Source organism: Prunus mume, linkage group LG3, assembly GCF_029339155.1.
Source record: "Prunus mume cultivar Tortuosa linkage group LG3, ASM2933915v1, whole genome shotgun sequence".
Classification (NCBI taxonomy): Eukaryota; Viridiplantae; Streptophyta; class Magnoliopsida; order Rosales; family Rosaceae; genus Prunus; species Prunus mume.
This window is the reverse complement of record NC_142700.1, coordinates 17,234,146-17,249,109: the sequence shown is the minus strand read 5'-3', so window position 1 is coordinate 17,249,109 and position 14,964 is coordinate 17,234,146. Positions and strand designations below refer to the sequence as shown.

Here is a 14,964-nt window from a genome sequence, read left to right as displayed (position 1 = left end):
ATCAAACAAAAAGTTTGACAGTTGTTGCTCACACTTGTGTTGAGTTCTTCTGTATCAACTACTATTCGGGGAGATCTCGTGGCCAAACTACTCCAATCATATGGCTTCCGCCCAAGCCCCCATTCCTCAAGATGAACTTTGATGGCTCTGTTAAAGCTTCTTCTTTGTCTGATTCAGTTTTTGTTATTAGAGATGCAGGAGAAACACAACCAAGATTGCTGCATGTGCCCGTGGCTAGGGAATAAACCTCAGCTAGAGTTGGCTGCTCATCTTCCTCCAATAAAGTCACAAGTCGCACAACCTTATAGTCATTGGTCATAGCATCAAAACCAGACCCAAGAGAAGCATTGTTCCTACCATGCGACCAAAAGTTAATACCAGGCTTAGGAAGGGTCACCAACTTTCTAATGGTTGGGTTCCGTATAAAGAAGTTGTAAGCATAAGAGGGGATATCATCCGCAAGACAAATTATCCCATCACAAGTGCCAAGCACAAGAAGATGTGAATTCCCAAAGTTTTTCTTTGTGGCAATTGGAAATTCGATCTTGGCACATCAAACGCCTGGTTATCATGATGCAGAGAGTGAACCTCGTCTTTTACCTTGTGAATAACATTGTCTTTGGTAGTAGGTGAGGCTACAGCTACCAGAAATTTTGTGGAGTAGGAGGAGGTGAGTGTCATTCTGGTTAGCAAAGTCCACTGTTGGGCTGAGGTGGGGGTGAATAAAGCTTTGGTTTATGATCATGGACCCCATGTCTTGCAGACTGAAGTACATTTGATCAGAGATTTAACGGGTAGCCTAATTAGGATCTCTTGTACGATTTCCTGAGGAAAAGAGCATGCGATCGATTCAATTTTCAATTTGATCCCTTGTCTGACATTTTTTTATGTTATCAATGTCTAGCACATTCAAATAGTTATACTTACCAACAGAGAAAAGCAATGGAGACAAAACTCAGCTATAATTGAGAAAACAAAATATCAAGAGAGCTGTTCTTACAGTAGAGTAACATTCATATACAATTTTTAGTCGGAAAACTAAAAGTACTAAAATCCAATCCAAATCCATCATAAATGAAAAATAAATGTTACAAATTGCCTTTCAATGTACCAAATAGCCAGCTTATTCTTCCTCCAGTATATCATCACGCTGGTAAAACTGTTAAGAGAAATGAAACCAGATTATATGCTTGGACATTGTTCATAGTGTGCATCTAGTAGTGTCACTATCCGTCATAGTGGTTGTCGAGGCGGCTGCAGAGGTGGATGTGGAGGTGAATAGGGATTTTCATACTTAATCGGCTTGTTTTATTGTAGTTATGGGTCTAATTACTCCGTCATATAATTAGTACTTAGTTTTGAAATTCGAATAAACCTTCGATATAGGTTAGTATTTGGTATATTATTACATGCTTGATGTTGCCTTGTTTTGACTATAGTTTCAAGCATATGGTATCCAGTTGATTTCCACTCCTAATTAAATCCCTATAGGAAAATCATTCAATAAAAAACTGTAAAAGAGATTTCAACTCCTAATTAAAATGTTCCTACAACAGACTAGTTCTTAATTCAAATGCTGAAACAGCTCTAGCCTCTGAAACAAGGTGCTTTGTCCGAGCTTCTGGGAATTTTAATGAAATTTAAAAGAGATATTTAGTCATATACCCATTCTTATTAAATTACTTTTATCGAGTCTAGAGCTGAATGAGGGTTGAGTTTAATGTTGCAAAAATGGTCTTCAAACGAATGCAATTGCAAAAATAGACAACCATCATATGTTGCAGGCATGCAGTTAACTAAAACATGGTACAATTTCAAATCACCTTCATTACTTAATTAAAAGTGAATTTTGCTGTAAATTGTTCAGCTCAGGGAAAACTATGCAATAAAAATGGAAAAGAAAATTGCAAAAGCATTTCATGGGAACTGGTGCAGAGAACTGCAAAGGCAAATGCAATTTGTAACTAGATACTTCCATTAAAGCTTCCCAAAAGCTGAAGAATAAATAGTGCAAGAACTAATAGATAACAAGTTCCATGCCAAGTAAATACACAGAAACATCAGGCACTTCAGGCATAGGACGCTACTGCCCTACAAATTGGCAAAAAAATGAACAAGAAAACGAAAATACATCAGCAAGATAGATAACAAGAAACAGACATTGACGCACATCAGGCATCAGGCAAGTCAGGCACTTTCGGCAAACAATGTTACTGCACTACAAATCTGCAACAAAAGAAAACAAGAAAAGTGTTGCGTTAATCAATTGTTAAGCATTAGAGTTGACATCATTTGTCATGAAAACTTTTCCCAGTACTTCTTCAGGAGTGCAAATCAAACTTCCTCTTCATGCTTACACAAATGAAAGCTAAATTGGAAAAGAAACTAATGTACATATGAAAACATTGGAAAATGGATTAAAGCAGCAAACAAAACCATGCAAATTGAATACACAGACTTCACTACAGTAGCAGCAATCAGTCCAATGTCTAAAGTGGTACCAAGTTGACTAAGACTAAGAGTACATAAAAGACTAGTCTAATCGTGTTTACATGAGAGCTGAGTCGATATTATTATAAATTATAATTACACTATTTTTAACATTTTGATATCCAAATTGAGTCTCCATGAGAGCTGTGTTGACTTTATTCACAAGTTGTGCTCTAGCAACAGAAGCGAGAAAGACAATCAGCTAAAAGAAAGAACCCACAACAACTCTAACATAAGAAATATCCCACAACAATTTAGTCACCAATCATGCTTTTAATGAACATAAAAACCTGGCAAACAAAGAATTGAAATGTTCTGCTCTCAGCACAATAATCACATTACTTGTTCTTTCTCTTAGTAAGACTTTGCATCGCTCTTGTCGAGTAAGAGGAGGCTCTCTTTATAAAAATGACCAGTACAATATCTATATCCAGAAATCCCAAGAAGTTTAAACTGTTTGCTCAAAATGTCTAGTGATACTAGTTCCTGCCTCTCTTTTTCTTTTTGCAGTAACAATAATTCCCCACTCTTCCTAAAACATAAGGCGCTGAGGAAAATTGTTTCTGGACCTTGTGGATTGAGAGTTATCAATTTGGTCCATGATTCCTCTCTGCCATACTCTTTCATCACCCATATATCAAGAACAGAATCTTCACGCCCATAATCGATATAGAAATCTTCACGATTGTTGGGCCTCATGAACAAAGCAATAGATTTTTTGTTATCTGAAACAGACAATTGCAATCCCAAATTTGCGTCCCATTGAATAATCTTAGGCATAAGTATCTGACTGAACACCTCCTTGCCCAGATCAAATGTCAATATAATATAGTAAGAATCAATATCTGTTTGACAGACTATAGGCCAATGAAGAACCCCATTAACAAAAGCACTGGATGCAGCTTTATCTATTAGACATGCAGGAGAAACACAACCAAGACTCATCCATGTGCCGGTGGCTAGGGAATAAACCTCAGCTAGAGTTGGCGTCTCATCATCGTCATCCCATAAAGTCACAACTCGCACAACCTTATAGTCATTGGTTGTAGCATCAAAACTGAACCCAATAGAAGCATCATACCCACCATGCGTCTGATAGGTAATACCTGGCTTGGGAAGGGTCACTGACTTTTTAATGGCTGGGTTCCATATAATGAAGTTGTAAGCATAACAGGGGACATCATCCGCAAGGAAAATTAGCCCATCGCAAGTGCCAACCACATGAAGATGTGAATTGCCATAGTTTTTCTTTGCGGCAATTGGAAATTCGATCTTGGAGTACACATCAAACGCCCGGTTATCATGATGCACAGAGTGAACCTCGTCTTTTACCTTGTGAATGGCCGTGTTTTGGTAGTAGTTGAGGCTATTGCTACCAGAAATTCTGTGGAGTAGGAGGAGGTCAATGTCATTCTGGTTAGCAAAGTCCACAGTTGGGTTGAGGCGTGCGTGAATAAAGCTTTGGTTTATGATCATGGACCTCCATGCCTTGCAGACTGAAGTGCATTTGATCAGAGATTTAACGGATAGCCTAATTAGGATCTCTTATATGATTTCCTCAGGAAAAGAGAGTGCCATCGCTTCAAATTTCAATTCGTGTATCGCCTGTGTGATATCTTGTATGTTATCCATGTCTTGCAAATTCAAATAGTTATACCACCTGAGAAAAGCAATAGATACAAAATGACAGGACCAATTTCCGGAACCCGAGACGAACCTGCGGAGACCGGCATCACACCCACGCCGGGTTCACTCCTTAAATCTATGTCCTCGTTTACCAGAGAGGATTAAGGGCACGAGACTTTCTGCTGAAATTTCAGAGTCTCCCCTGTAAATTGAACATTTCCCCAAAATTTCCACATGCATAAAACACATTTATAACCCAACCGGCAGCATGCACAATATAATCTCATGCAATTACAAATGGCCTCCGGCCTTCAAATGATTCTAGCAAAACTGCCCACAAAGTTTTTAAAATAACTTAATGCATCAAACATGCATATAACAAATTCAAAATCTATTTATGCACACCTTCACTCACTCAGTCTCCAGGACCAATCTCAATTCAACCAAGTTTCGGGACCAACAACAAGGTCCGAACCAATCTCAATAAGACCACCTAAGTGGGGTCTAATCTGTGGCTGCACCTAGTAACTTCAGGCTGCCTACGTACCCTTCTTGAGGGATCAAGCCACACGTAGCTCTTTCGTATCTATCCTGGCTCCTAATATCAAATAAACCATTACCGCCACACAAATACATATTCTAGGATTTATCCATCACAACTCACCAAACACAATCACAATATCACCCTTCATACGACGGGACGCACCCGGCCTCGTAAACAAATCTGCGAACCAACTACATTCTCACCAGCCTCACACAATCACATCTCCCATCATACGTTATGACCAAAACTGACATCCCACAATCACCGGCTAATCCAAAGGCGCGTACCTAAGCTAAATTCAATCACTCCTTTATACATCCACACAATTTAATATATAATTTCTAATCTTATATAAACCTCAACCAATAAAGCATTCCATAAACTCCCCCATTTAAATTCATCAATTTATATCCTAAACCTACAATATCCATTTAGCTCAACAACGCTCCAGACCTATCACTAAGGTCATTCTAACCCTCAAAGAAAGGCAAGACTATCTCGGAAGTCTCACGGTCAACCTAGGGTCAAACGGGCCTGCGGGGCCCACAACCTCCAAATTCGATATGACAGTTCCTATAGGTTCTACAAGGTCTAGGACACACGTCCTGCAAGTTTGGTCCAGATCGGACGTTTGGATCACTCACGATCGCACGATCGGACGGTTACTAAAACCCTAAGCCTAGGGTTGGCATTTTCGGAGTATCCGGAACTCCATTTTACAATCCACAAATCCTACATGACCACAGTGGTAATACCTAGATCAACATATTATAAGACCATCCAACGGTCCAAACCTAGCGAACGGAAAATACCCGATATGCGATATCCGTAACTCTAACGGTATCCAAAATGAGATCCGAGCATACCTACGCGCTCGTGACATCGAGAGGATCACAGTGGGACAAAAATGCCCTCAGCTACAGTGCCCATGCGCCGCCACAAAGCGATATCACATCGCGGAAAACTTCCAAATCGTGAGCCAAGACTCCTACCCTAGGTTATACACCTAATTTGAAGTCAGTTTTGTTCTTGGACATACCCCAAAAACTGAACGGAAGTGGCCGGAATCTCGATCGCAAAACCGGCCAAATTTCAATTTAGATCGAGCTACTTAGCCTCAAAATTTATGAAATCCTACCCAACCATCAGCTAGATCATGCAGAAGGGATGAATTTCCATACCTTGATTGCCAAAAATGGCGGCGGACGATGGAGAACGGCCGCTATCAAAACCGAGCTTTTCTCCTCGTTTTCCGCGAAGGTAACTTTGGCCGGACGTGGCGGCCATAACCGAGAGAGAGAGAGAGAGAGGGGGGCAATTAACCAAAAATCCAATTTCCAAATATTTACAATTATGCCACTGAGCTTCTTTTGATCATATCTCCTCGGATTCGATCGTGTCTGAACTCATCTCACCGTGCTCTACGCAACGGTACAACCGGAATTCCCAAATTCCTTCCGGGTAAGAAAATGACTAAAATACCCTTATCCCACGGGTAATTTCTCAATTCCACTTAAATAATTTAAAATACGGGATAAATTTGGGGTCGGTGTTACACAAAACCCAGCAATAATTGAGAAAAAAGAAAACGTGAGAGCTGCTCTTAAAGCAGTACTTAAACCCTAAACCCTAAACGTCATATTATTCATATCAAACCCAAAAAAAAAAATCAAAACCCATTAGAGGAAAAAATACTGAAGCCAAACCCATAATTTTTAGCTGACAAAAAGCTCTAAAATTCCCAGAAGAAGGAAAGAGAAAGTTTAGGAACTTACAAATTTTGGTCCTGATAAGCTAATGTAGTGAAGAAGAAAAGCTTCTAGGAATTTCCTTTCCGGATCGGAAAAGCTTCTCTATTTATATGCTCTGTTATTGCAAAGCTTTCTGTTTTTTTTGGTCAAGCTTTCCTATTTGTTTTTTAAGAAATCAAACGTCACAAGTTTCCTAGAATAAGTTGTTTGGAATATATATCTATAAAATGAAGTGTAAATAAAAATAAAGTATTTCACATTAAACCATTGCAAGAGGGAAAACAACATTCCCAATTTTTTAAAGGCTTAATTATGTACATGCCCTTTGTGCTTCAAACTTATCTCAGATTATCACCTGTGTTTGCAAACGGCTTAAATTCGAGCAATGAGGCCCTTTGTTATTCTGTTCATCCGACCAGTTTTGGGCTGCCATCTCCTTCTCCAGCCACCCTAAGCGACATGGGTATCAAAAGAACGACGTTGTCCTCTACCACCTCACATCTCACCATTGTCAACCGCCGTTTGGATTGCGGAAAAAGCAAGAAATTGTCCGATTTTTACCCAAAATCTCCATCGCTCGTTTGGGCGATTCCGAGCACCATTTGCTTCAATCTAGATGTGGTTTTTCAACCTCTCGAGCTGTTCTTGCTACTAGTTGTGTTGGTTAGGAGAAATTTCTGAGTTTTGGAGGGTAAATAAGCGATGAATAGTAACAAAGGGAGAGGCTGCCCTTCCGAGGGAAGAAGGAGAAAAAGAAGACAAAGGAAGTGGGGCCCAACATTCAGAGGAACATCAAAAAAGCTGGAAAGGGGTAACGTGAGGCGGTTTTAAAAGTTTGAGGGTATTTTGAGCCGTTTGAAAACACATGTGGTAATCTGAGATAAGTTTGAAAGCACAAGGGGCATGCACATAATTAAGCCTTTTTTAAAAGGAAGAATAAGGAAGAATCACCTCTTTGGTATATGAATGTGTAGTTTAAGGCTTTTTGGTGCATTAAGGTTCAATATGTACAAATAGGGCTAGTCCTGAGATTTTGAGAGCCTTATGTAAAATTCAAACTAGAGCTCTCATATAATCTAATATGAAAAAAAAATTCTATGGCTTAATGACATAAATCAATTTTTTTATAATTAAAATTCATCATCAATTAACATATAATAACAATTACAAATCAAATTCATAAATTTTTTAATGTTTTCATTTGATAAAGTTAAATATTAGTATGTTCGGTTTAAAAAAAGAAAAGAAAAAGAGTTTAAGAGAAAGAAGAAGACATGAATATATATATATATATATATTTGTTTTGTTTTGAGTGGAAGGAAGCTTTTAGATTCAAACCTAAGCCTTGTACCAAGGGATATGCGCTAGAAACCAGCTTCATCAAATACACTTTTGTGTCAACGTGCTGCACGTTGTAGTATATATACAGTTTTTACTAATACATTCGTGTTCTATACACGTATTATGGTTTAAAAAAAGAGAACATACAATAGTCGTATTGTACATGTATGTACGTATTTATAATATTTTATAAATGTATTTTTTACAAAATTTTCTATAAGGTACACAAAATTCATGTATCATACAAATAATTCTAACATATTATTAAATAAGAATAACAAACATATGTTATAAAAATTATATTAAAATATCATATAGTGGAAGATTAATATATACTTTGGATATGTTGAAACTAGCAAATTCATATTTATAGGGTACAAACTAATGCAACTATGAGGGTTCTTTTTTTATTAAATAGTATAGCCTGGCGGCTATACCTTTTAAATATAATGTATTTAAATAGTATAGGACCGCTATACTGATTATTGACACGTGGCGCCTAATCAATAGAGGGTTTTCTTTAAAAAAAACTAGTACAGCCATGCGGCTATACTCCGTGTGGTTTGGAGTATTTACTCCCTCAAGCAAGGTCCTGGGTTAGAATCCTAGCATCCGTGTGGTGTGTGTGAGTTTAGTATGCTATCGTTTCTCTCAATAGGAAAGGTCTCAAAAAAAAAAAATTTTTTTTTTTAAAATAGACTTGTATTGACACGTGGTGCCTAATCGATTGGGGGTCCTCTGTTTTTATATTTTAAAAAAAGTAAGGCCGCACGGCTATACGCAGATTTTCCCTTTTAAAAAGTTTAGCCGCACGGCTATACTATACCCCACCCCAAAAAAAATCTAGGGAGACTTTGGAAAAACACAAATGAGAGAGAAATTTTGTAAAAAAAGCCAAAATAGACAAAATTGCTCTGATTTATTTTTGGATTTCCTAAGAAATCCTTTACATTTGCATATCTTTGATTTGAAAGTTGAGAGGTTTTTCTGTCTTTTTTGAAAAAGTTTTGGCTTTTTCCAAAAGTGAATTTTTTTTTTTGGCTAAATCCTAAATTTACTAAAAATCTATCGGCCAACCCCTACCCAAATCATCATCATCCCTCTCCAATCCTAAACCCCACCGTGCTGTATGACCACTTCTCTCTCTCCTCCTCCTTTGATCCTAGACCCAAAACCCCACCGCACTTCCATCACCCAAAAAAAACAAAAAATATTTATGTTGTAAACAAATTTGGGATAAAAAAAATATTTGTCTTATTAATATTTCACAAGGGTTGGTTGGTTTTGAACTTTTGATAGAAGAAGAATATATATTTTTCTTCTCAAGGGTGTTTGGATCAGATAGATGAAAATACACATTCTCTCTCTCTCTCTGGTTTTGATAGAAGAAGAATATATATTTTTCTTCTCATGGGTGTTTGGATCGGATAGATGAAAATACACATTCTCTCTCTCTCTCTCTCTCTCTCTCTCTCTCTCTCATTAAGACCACCACCTCCTCACCCATCAAAAGCTTATCAAGACATCCACTGCCTCTCTCTCTTCCCCCAACCTCAGGCCTAGCCCCGACACTCATGAAGCCCACCTCTCCACACATATGGAGCTAGGGTTCTAATTTGGGTGAGCTTCTAACATGTGGATGGTTTTACCCCTAAATTTAATGGCAAAATTGACAGACTTTGATGGTATGACCATTTGGAGAGTTGGTATTGAAATGCAAAATTTAGGAGACTATTTCGGTATGTGATCTATTCCCCCCCCCTCTCTCTCTCTCTCTCTCTCTCTCTCTCTCTCTCTCTCTCTCTCTCTCTCTCTCTCTCTCTCACTCTCATTCTTTAGACCAGAAATTGTGCAAAAGTGTGTGCGTTCAAGGGTCCATGGCATATTGAGAGACCGTCATGAGGACAACCTACGCCAGCTAGCAAAGCAAAATGAAGTTACTACCAGTTTGCTCAATGCTCACGCCATTTGACCCACTCTACTCTAAATCACTTAGACATTTGATCATAAAGTTGAGGCTTAAAGTGCCTCCTCAAAACTGAAGCAAAACTCGTTCATATATCACGTAATTGTTTGTTTCTCTCCACCACACCTTCCACCCTCCACAACTCAAAACTTCAAAAACAAAACCATATGCATGTAAGAGAAGCATGAACTTTACCTGAAGAATCAATACCCTCCTTAATTAACTAATTAATTCTAGAACAAGAAATTAACTAAACTAAAACGCACAATAAAAGCCTATATATATATAAGGCCCCCTGTTCCCTCTTCTTCTAAGCAGTATAATTAATTAAAACGATGCTACTTGCCGAACTTCACTTTTTCTTTGTAATTGTACTATTGCTATACCTTCTTGTGATCACAGTTGAAGGCCTAGGACATTCAAATGCCACTTCTCCATGGCTAAACAAAGTAGCAACGAACTGGCCACGACCACTGCGGCAGGGAGGGTGCCAGCGCCAGCCTTGGATATGTCGTCAGCAAGGAAACCCTCCGACTAGGTGGTGGTGCTGTAAGGACCGTTGCGTCAACGTCAGCTCCGATGTTAACAATTGTGGGCTGTGTCGAATTAGATGTCCATTTAGTTGGCAATGTTGTCGTGGTTTTTGCGTGAACACCAATATTAGCCCTTTTAATTGTGGGAGGTGTGGAAATAGGTGCCCCTTTGGTGTGCTTTGCTTGTATGGCCTGTGTGGCTATGCTCAGCCGACCTTGCCTCCATGGCCTCGCCCTCCATTCCCCTTTCCTCCTACACGACCATGGCCTCCACGACCTCAGCCACCCCCAATTATGGAGTAGTAGAGTTGGTAACTTATGTCGTATACGTAATTAATTGTACTCTTATATATGGTTACCTCTTTCTTTCTAGAGTCTTGTGTGCCATGATATATATATGGTTTGGTAGTCTTGTGTGTCATGAAATATGGTTCATATTTTCAGGTTCCATGCATGGAAAACCAAAAGAGAAAAGAAAAAGAAAAAGAATAGTGAATGAAGGGCTATGTCATGTTTTTGTAATGATGCTGCTATGTCATCCATGCAAGTTTATTTGCTTATGTAGCCCTTATTATTCATGTTATACTGATCATCAATTTTGTCTTTAATCTATCCATCGATGTATTATTTTTAGACTAATTTTTTTAGGTCAAACTGGAATAACATTACCAGGGCAAAAAGCCAAAGTTACAAAGCCAGAGTCCAAAGCTAAAGGACAACCGCAACTAGAAAAACAAAGAACAAATACAAAGACTAGAGGAAACACTTGTAGAAGAAGACCCAACCAACCGGTGGTGGCATAGTCAAATTCCTCACTAGTCCCAAACTAAAGATGGGGGGGACAGGGTAACCCCCTAACCAGAGCAACTCCTAGTCGTCGCCACCATCACTGCTGCCATCAAGAAACCAAGGAGAGAGGAGCCATGAAGAGGGATCTGCAGAGAATGGAATTAGGGAAGCAAGCCACCAATATGCATCATACTTAGGGTGGTTGCAAGTGATCCATAAATTGGTCAACAAAGACCATAACGCCATGTTCAACTGGAAAATAGCCCAAGTATTCCAATTAAAGGATTCTCCAAATCCTTTAAAGGGAAAATGCCAAAATGAATTAAAATTACAACCAAAAAGAAAAATCCAATCAAAGTTAACTAAAGTTACAAACTAAAAGGAAAATGCAATGCACCATGTTACAAACTCAAGTGTTGGTGGTGACTAGCACCAATCCTATATAGTTTAGTACATTGGTGGTTGCCTAAATACACACTGGTACTGCAACCGGTGGGCTTCATATTTTGATTTTTCGGATACCAATCATACTCAAGTGATCCATGGTCAGGGTTTGGTAGCCTTGGAAACTTCCAATTAAAATGCTAAAATCCTATATGGTTTGGTGGGCCTAAATACACATGGGTTTCGAAGCTCCGCCTCTGACTTTCTCTGCGTACGAACACCTCCTTCTTCTCATGGTCTCTTTTTCTTCTTTTCATTCTCCTTGTGACTTCAACACCTCTTTGTGCCATTCTGAAGGTAGATTTATATCCTCAATACATCTATGGAGTTGCGATTCTTGTTTTGGATTCTCTCTTCTCTCCTCTCCTCTCAACTCTCATCTCTCATCTCAGATTTCTGTGTAAATTTTTTATTTAAATGTTAAATATTGAGATGTTTTGATGATTGCCATCACTATTTTCTGGGTTAGAGGTTGAGATCTACGTTTTTTTGGGGGTTTTTATTTTTTATTTTAATGTTGTCTTTCATATATGAGATACTTTCGCTAAACTGCAATTTTGTTTCTCATGTCTCTAGTCTCCTCTCACTGCCGACGAGAAGCCATGGATCAAAGGCTTTGAGAATTCAAATCAGAATTTTGTGTGTTTTATATTATTTATAAATATTGGTTCTGTAATTCATTGTGTGTGTGTGTTTTTTTTTTTTTTTTTATTTATTTACGTTGATGGGTTATATATATATATATATATATATATCAGCTTATTTGAGGGACACCCCTTATAGGCCCCACTCCGGATTGTATTTCACTAATCCAAACCGTCTATTTTGTAGATACTCATTCAAAGATCATCTCTACAAAAAAATCACTTGAATCCGACATCATTTGACCATTCAATTGATATATATATATATATATATATATATATATATATCAATCCCCTTCTATTGAGGGATCCTTCAAATAATTTTATTTGAGGGACGCCCTTTAGGGTACCATACAAATTTTTTTCCAATGATCCAAACCATCTATTTTTTAGGTCTTCATTCATAGATCATCCTTACAAAAAATTAGACAAATCAAAACTGTTTCGACATCCAATTGTGTCCTACAAAATCAATTGAACACAATGCTTCAAAAAAGTACTATAATTTCAATGACTCAATTGAATGGTCAAATGATGTCGGATTCAAGTGATTTTTTATAGAGATGATATTTGAATGAGTATCTACAAAATAGACGGTTTGGATTAGTGAAATACAATCCGGAGTGGGCCCTACAAGGGGTGTCCCTCAAATAAGCTTATTTAAGGGATCCCTCAATGGAAGCTCTATATATATATATATATATATATATATTTATCAGAGATGATGGGTTCTGTTTGTTTCTAAATTGCAGTTCCTATTGTAGTATTTTTCTCTTTTTAAAATTTTTTATTTTATAACTGAATAATCTTTTTTTTTTCTGATGTTAAATAATCTAATAAACAGTAAATTAATTTTGAAATTAAAAAAATTTGAAGTCCAATGTTGTCCAATGTGGACTTGTACCAAACAGTGGACTGGACTTAAGTCCAATCCAGTCTAGTGTTCTACCAAACAACTCAATAGGACTTGAAGTCTAGCTCCAATCCAAACCAATCTAGTTTAACACTTCAAGCTCAATCCCAACCAATCTAGTCCAGCCTATTAAACGGGGCCTAAAGCTACAAAGCCCATAAATACAAATCTGAGACTCAAATATGAGCATGGGATGTAGGGGGAGATTAGCAGCACTAACAAGCCAAGACACTAACAAGTCAATCATAGAGAAAGAGGAATAGGAGAACTTGAGGGAGATGTTATGAATAGATGGGGGCGTTTGGAGACAAAAAAAAGTTAGAGATGAGGGAAATAAGAGGGATGAGAAGGAGTGAGATAGGAGATTCAGAACAACAAGGAGGAAATACAAACAACAAGAAAAGTAACATAAACTCTGAGAGAGAGAGAGAGAGAGAGAGAGAGAAATAGGATATGGAGGAAGGTTGAGAGGATCCTCCTCCCCTAGTGCGACGCTGAAAGTGTTTCCAAGGGAGGGGGGCTAGGGTTCGAGAGCAGAGAGAATTAATTATTTTTAGACTAATTAATCACCTTGTTTGTGTGGATGATGAATGCTCAAGTTGGAGAAATTATAGAGTAGTATTGTAGAGGAAATGTAGTCTTTGCTAATTGCAAGTCAAGTTAACTTCATAAGTGTTTTGTTATATTTTCTTTTTAATATCATACCTGAATCATGCATTTTTTATTATACAAGTGATAATCTAAACTACTATAAGTTAATTTAATTTACGGATTGGTAACTTGAATTTTGGTGTAAGGGGGTTCACTATCCTAATCAATTGGTCTAACCACATCTGCATTCTTTTCTTCTTAATTTCAATACATTTGAATTCTTTTCTCTAAAAAAACATTTGAATTTTTAAATTTATCACATTGACTGAAATTTAGGAAGATTCATTATTGGCTAAAATTTAGGGAGCTCTTCTACAAAATCCCCAAAGTTCTCGGTGAAAGATATGGAGTAAAACAATGGCAATACTCGTAATTAGATTGAACATTGTTCCCAAAACATTTGTGTACCCAGAAAATTGGGCTCCAATCGGCAACGGAAGTTCCAATAACCCACATTTTCTAACAAGTTTTGGGCTGGGATAAAAATGACCCTTTTTATTTTGGCTTAAATGCGGTTTTGCTCCTTGAATTAAACCACAATTGTCAATTTATCCTTTGGCTCTTTTTTGATAAATCAAGGACTTTAACTATATAAAAATGGCCAATTTGATACTTGGCGTCAAATTTTTGGATTTCCATCCAAATTCCGTTAGAATTATGGTTAAATTCGTAATTTTATTTTAAAAAGAAAAAATAACAAATAAAATTTAAAAGTTTAAAATTTTAAAAATAACAAATAAAATCCAGCCCTTCTCCGTGTACCCAACACAGCCGCACGCTCCCGCCTTTCCTCCTCCTCCGACGACAAGCGAAAGCCACTATTCGAAGAGCGACTCGACATAGCTTGGATTAGATTTGAGGGCCAAAGGGAACACCTCCGTAAGTTGCAACAACTCGGCATCAAATGACGCCGCATCCACCGCGATTTCCATACTCATCTATACGCAGAATTCATTACAGAGGGGACAAATTGGGGATGGTCGAAGTTTTCGCTTGAATAAGGTAGCAAAGGTGGGAAGTAGACCAGCCACCGCCCGCTATAGAAAAAACTTGATCTTGGGGAGAGTATGGCAAGACCAAATAGTTTTCCAAACCAAAGGATCCATAGAGTGAGAAGAACCAATAGTACGGGGTAAACTCGGAGAACGACTCCCCATCAACCTGTAATAACCAGATTTAACAGAAAACCTACCATCCATAGTGAAAAGCCAAATGAAATGATCATGAAGGCCCCGACAGCCGAAAGGGAGAGCAAGGATCGCATTTCGGTCC

General features: G+C 37.9%; 1 protein-coding gene and 1 pseudogene across 1 annotated transcript; both read right to left on the bottom strand.

Annotated features, from left to right (window-relative positions):
• Window positions 1-61: 61 nt before the first annotated feature.
• On the bottom strand, window positions 62-1,146 carry LOC148918927 (F-box protein CPR1-like; annotated as a pseudogene).
• A 1,399-nt stretch (window positions 1,147-2,545) lies between these two features.
• Window positions 2,546-6,455, bottom strand: LOC103331328 (F-box protein CPR1-like). Its single transcript, XM_089048761.1, has 2 exons — window positions 6,436-6,455; window positions 2,546-4,150 (listed from the first exon to the last, which is right to left on the bottom strand). Exon 2 carries the CDS (start codon window positions 3,964-3,966, stop codon window positions 2,845-2,847), a length of 1,122 nt encoding a protein of 373 aa, XP_088904887.1. The 5' UTR covers window positions 3,967-4,150; window positions 6,436-6,455; the 3' UTR covers window positions 2,546-2,844.
• Between the last annotated feature and the right edge of the window lie 8,509 nt (window positions 6,456-14,964).